The sequence below is a fragment of the Phaethon aethereus genome (assembly GCF_964289735.1).
Source record: "Phaethon aethereus genome assembly, chromosome: 18".
In the NCBI taxonomy this organism is placed as follows: Eukaryota; Metazoa; Chordata; class Aves; order Phaethontiformes; family Phaethontidae; genus Phaethon; species Phaethon aethereus.
The window spans coordinates 13460018-13465203 of record NC_138594.1 but is presented as its reverse complement, the minus strand read 5'-3'; the positions used below and the strand labels follow the sequence as shown (position 1 = coordinate 13465203).

The window sequence follows — 5186 nt, the reverse complement described above, 5'->3', positions numbered from 1 at the left end:
GGTATCAGTAGAAACAGTGCATTTTCAGAACTGCTGCTGCGGACTGGATGCGTAGTATATCGTAACCCGTTCAAAACCCAAAGGAGACAGAGAGCAAGTAATAGGAAAAATGTACAGCTTTGGTTAGCAAAATAATGACAAATTAAGATACATTTATTCTCTCCCCTACTATACACTATGTACATTGTGTTGACATCACACCCTTTTTTTTTTTTGGCAAATCCGACGCACCTGGGACTGGAGGTGAAACCTTTTCAGTGGTCTTGTTCTTCTCAGCAGGTTGTGCTTCTCGCTTTGCTGATAGGAACAGGTTCTCAGGAGGAACTGGAATTAACTCACGATGTTTTTGTTCGTTTTTTTTTTAAAAAGAGCACAGTTTAAAATATGCTGCCCTGAGCCACAGTTCGTATGAAGCTGTCTCGACTGGGGGGGGTGCGCGTCGCTGCCTGTGCTGCTCTTCGGCGGGGTGCTGGTTCCCCGAAGCGGCGGCGGCTGGGCCAGCTCTGTGCTCCTGGCCAGGGGTGGCCTTGGACTTGCCCGGCTCCGTAGGGGCCCCTCCACTCTGCACGTCTCTCTGCCACATCTCTGGAGCTGGTCGGGGAAGCTCTGGAGCCCTGTGTGAATTCTCTGCCTCATCTTCCACTGCCAGCCGGGGCGGCCCCCGGGGGGGCAGTGGGGGGGGCTGGGGGGTGATTTCTGCAATCTGTAGTACAAACCAGGAGTTTAGAAAAGGAAACCATACAAAATGCATCTATTATTTCAAAATACACTTCTTTATCTCTTTTTTTTCCTGCAGAATCTCAAAGTACTTTTTGTCCGAGGGAACACTGCTTAATTCTGTATTTTTTTTTATCTTCATAAAAATACCCTATTTTTAATGGTAATAAACTTCCCTTTACAGTAAGAGAAACAACATAGTGTGTTATCAAAAGCAGAAAGGCTTCAGACGTCTCAGTGGTAGCTAGACTGCCCGGGGAGGGTAAAGGCTCTTTTTCACCAGCTAGGGCACGTAGGAGGCCTCGGGGGGCTGCAGGCGGCGGGGCCGGGGGCACGTACCTGAGTGCGGCAGGTCGGGGAGCGGGGCCGGCGGGGGGTCCCGCCCGGGGGGTCCCGCCCCGGTGCCCGCCGCACCCCGGGGCTATGGCTGTGGTGCTGGGGAGCACCGGGGCCGGGGGTCCCTTACCCGGGGGGTGGGAACGGGGGGGGGGGGGGGGGGTCGCCCCCCGCCCCCCGAGCCAGGGGTACGGCAGCGCCCGGGACTCCAGGGGCACCACCCTCGCGGGGGGCTTCAGGCTGGAGGGAGAGGAGCCCCGCGGGGGGCTCCGGTCCGGGCCCCGCAGGGAGGCGGCGAAGCGGGGGCCGGGCCCGGGGGGGCGGCGGGATGGGGCGCAGCCGCGCCAGGCCAAGGCACGCAGGCGTTGAAGGACGTTGGCAAGACAGAAACCGGAGAGTGCTGGGGCTCCGGGGCGGGCGGCCCTGCGGCCGGCCATCCCCGCTCCTCGGGGCAAGATGGGCGGCTCCGTTCTTGGTTGTTTTTGCGCAAAAAAAAGGGGGGGGGGGGTGGAGAAAGAAAAGAACCCGGTGAGGAGGTTTCTCTCGCTTGTCCGTGGCCCTAGTTGAGCTGGCGACAGGCCTCGAAAGTCCACTTGGTGGCCCCGCCGTAGATGTCGATGTTGGCCTCGGCCCACGCAATGACGTTGCCCGAGAGCGCGCGGGTGCTGCAGGTGGCCAGGCCGTACACCTCCCCGGGGCTCAGCTTCCTGTCCCACACGTTGAAGTGGGCCAGCTCCCCCACGAAGGCCTGCGTGGCGTCGAACCCGCCGCCCAGCGTGTCCTGTGGAGGAGCCACCGTCACCGGGGGCACACGGCCGCGCTGCCCCGTCCCAGCCCCGGAGCACCCGGCCCCACGGGTGCACCCAACAGAGCAGGGACCCCCCCCGCCCCCCGCCCCCAGCCCTTTTACCTGCTCCTGGCCCAGGACCAGGACCCCCTGGGGCTTGATGGGGTGGTAGGGCGCCAGGTTCTCGCCGCTGCCGGTCTGCGTGCCGTCCTGGTAGGCTTCCCACACGCCGTCCCGTGTGGTCCAGGTGACGCAGATGTGGTGCCACTTGCCGTCGTTGATGACGAAGGGCAGTTTGGCCACCTGCGGGCGGTGGGTCAGGCTGGTGGGCACGGGGGTCCCCCATGCTGCCCCGCCCCCCCCCAGCTGGCCTCCCCCAGCCCAGCACCCTCCCTGCTCCCCAGGGCCGAACCTTGTCGTTGATGAGGATCTCCATGGGGTTGTTGCCCCACTCAATGAGCACCAGCTCGTTAGCCTGCCCGGGCACGGCGTAGGAGAAGGGGGTGCCCATGCCGGGGGAGGCGCTGGACTTCATCCACATGCAGACGCTGAAGGCGTACATCTCGGGCAGGCTCTTCTTCACCTTGGCGTACATGTAGTTGGTGCGCAGCGGGAAGGTGAGCTGGAACCTGTCCGGGGGCCGGTTGTCCTTCTGGCCTGCGGGGGCGGAGGCGCGGTGGGCTCCGGCCGGACCCCCTCTCCGCCCGCTTTGGGGGTCCTCTCCCACCTCCCTCCCCACCCCGTTATGCAACGGGCCTCGGGATGGCAGCGGGGAGCAAATCCCTCGGCGCGGCCGCCTCACCCCCGGCTCCTGCCGCGGGGGCCCGCGGGAACCGGCCGCTGCCGCGGGGGAAGGGGCCGCTCCACGGGCCGGGCCCGGCGGAGCCCCCCCGCAGGGGGCGGCCGGCAGCGGCGGGGGGCGCTCCGGGACCGCGGCGGGCCGGGCCGGGTGTCCGGCGGGCAGCGGGGCTGGGGAGCGCCCGGTACCTTTCTCCAGGTCGCTGATGCGCTGGTGCAGCGAGGTGAGGGTGCTCTCGATCTTGCCGCGCTCCTCGGACTCGTTCTTCGGGTTGAACTTGCCCTCCTCCAGGCTGTTCACCCGCGACAGCACCTGCCGCTCCAGGTCGTCGATTTTGTTCTGCAGGATGTCCTTCAGGTTGTTGGTCTGGCTGGAGGAGTTCATCCTGCTGAACTGCTGCGAGGGGCGAGCACGGGAGCGGGCCGTTACCCCCGCCCCGCTCCGCTCCGCTCCGGGCGGCGGCTCCGCAGCTCCCGGGGCCCGGGGCGGCCCCGCCGGGGCGGCGCGAGGGGGCGCGTTACCTCGAGGTTCTCCAGCCTGGTCTTCAGCGACTGCAGCGTCTGCCCGAGCTGGCTGAGGGTCTCGGCCGCGGGCGCCCGCGACAGGTCGCCCATGGTGTTCTTGGCGAAGCCGGCCTTCCTGCCGGCCGCGCCGCCCTTGGGCTCGCCGGCCGGCGCCTCCAGCACGCTCTGGCTCTCGCAGCGGCCCAGCTTGGCCGTCAGCTCACGGATGGTCTCCTTCTGGTTCATGATGGTCTCCTTCTGCTGCAGCACCGTCTCCCGCAGCTGCAGCACGGTGCTTTTCAACTCCTCGGCGGAGCCGGTGCCCGGCGCGGAGGCAGCGCACATGTCCCCGTCCAGCGGCACCGAGGTGCAGATGAAGCGCGTCTGCCCGAAGCCCTGCCCGCGGCCGCGCAGGCAGCGCAGCGCCAGCAGCAGCAGCAGCAGCAGCAGCAGGAGCGGGCGGCTGCCGGGCGGCCCCGCGGCCATGGCTGCGCTGCCCGGGCTGCGCTGGGGCCGGCTCCGCCGCTCTCCGCCGGGCCCACTGCGGCACGCGGCCCCTCTTATAGCGCCCAGGCGGGGCCGCGCGCCCTGACGTCACGGCGCGTGGAATCCCGGCCGCGCGACGGCGGGCGGGGGGGGGAGCGTGTGCGAGTGTGTGTGCGAGTGTGTGTGCCAGTGTGGGGTGCGAGTGTGGGGTGCGCGTGCGGGGTGCGCGTGCGGGCGTGTGCACGCCTATGTCTCTGTGTGCACGGGGGGGTGGGTGGGCGCGGGAGTGAGTGGGCGCGGCGCGCGTGTATGTAGAAGAGACCGTGGGGCGGGGGGGGGGGTGTGTGTGTGGAGGCTGCTACAGCGAGCAGCTGCGGGTGTGGGTGTGCGGGGTGTGCGCGTGCGGGGTGTGCATGCGGGTGTGCGTGTGCAGGTGTGCGCGGTGCCGCGGGGCGGGTGGAGGGGGTGGTGCAGTGCGTGTGTGCGCAGGGCCGTGCAGGAAAGGGGCCGCCCCGCGCCCTCGTGGGTCCATGTCCGTGGGGGCCCGTCTGCGCTCCGCCCCCGCCGCCCGACAGCAGCGCCGGCGCCCCGCGGGCTCGCCGTGCCCCCGGCGGGGGGGCGGGCTCGGTGCCGGCGTGGGGAGCGGTGCCGTTTCCCCGCACCGCCCAGGGCTGTTGCCGGCGGCTCGGCAAAGCGTCTCCTCGGCCCCCCGCCGGGCATCCCCGGCCCGGCCCCCCCGGCCGCAACGTCCCCAGCCGGGCAGCCCCCACGGCACGGCGGCGCGCGGGCACCCCTGGGCTCCAGGGCGCTCCGTGGGGAGGACGCGGGTGGGCTGTGGGGTGGGGCGATGCTCTGCCCTCCAGCCCACGGAGCTCGCTCGGGCTCGAAGCCGAGCGCTCGCAGTCGGGAGGGCAGGAGGGTGCCGGCCGCGCGTGGGTGCCGCTGGAGCACGGATGGGCCCCGCAATCGCTGCGTGTCCTCGGGAATGGGGCGCAGCAAAGCGATGCTGGTGCATAGCCGAGAGCAATTGCTCCTTTTCTTCCTCCTTTTTAATCAGGAAAAAAAAATCCCCAGGTAGTCCTGGGATCTGTCCTTGGTGGAAACAGTTCGTGGCCATCAGAATTGCCGCTTTTCTCATCTTCAGCACTTCAGCCAAGGCCGATTCCTCCTCAGTCCCGCAGAAGCGAGCGTGCCGCTTCTCGCCACGCTTGCTCTCCCAGCCCTCCCTCGGCCAAGGCACCCGAGCAGGAGCAGGCCCGGCCCCGCACCAGCGCCCCGGGAGTCTCCTGCCTGTTGGTTTTATCCCTGTCTTCCCTCCGTGGTGGTGTATGGTGTTAGGGAATACCTCCGCTGCCGAGAGGTTTAGCTTGTGGGCTGCCTGGGTAACCGCGCCTCTGATGATACCGTAGGTGAATGTGGCCTCTTAGCTCGGGTCACTGCCGGCTCTACCCAGTCTGCACCGCAGCAGTCCATATGGCCAGAGCGTTTGCATAACGTCAAGTTATCCCGTGAAATATGAAGCAATTAATTTTTATTAGTGAAGTGGGTCGGTAAAATA

The 5186-nt window shown here is 67.1% G+C and overlaps 1 protein-coding gene across 1 annotated transcript; it reads right to left on the bottom strand.

Moving 5' to 3' along the window:
* Window positions 1–1612: 1612 nt before the first annotated feature.
* Window positions 1613–3861, bottom strand: NPTX1 (neuronal pentraxin 1; the record flags this gene model as incomplete). Its single annotated transcript, XM_082008211.1, has 5 exons — window positions 3161–3861; window positions 2828–3035; window positions 2253–2497; window positions 1964–2143; window positions 1613–1834 (listed from the first exon to the last, which is right to left on the bottom strand). Exons 1-5 carry the CDS (start codon window positions 3626–3628, stop codon window positions 1613–1615), a joined length of 1323 nt encoding a protein of 440 aa, XP_081864337.1. The 5' UTR covers window positions 3629–3861.
* Window positions 3862–5186: the final 1325 nt, after the last annotated feature.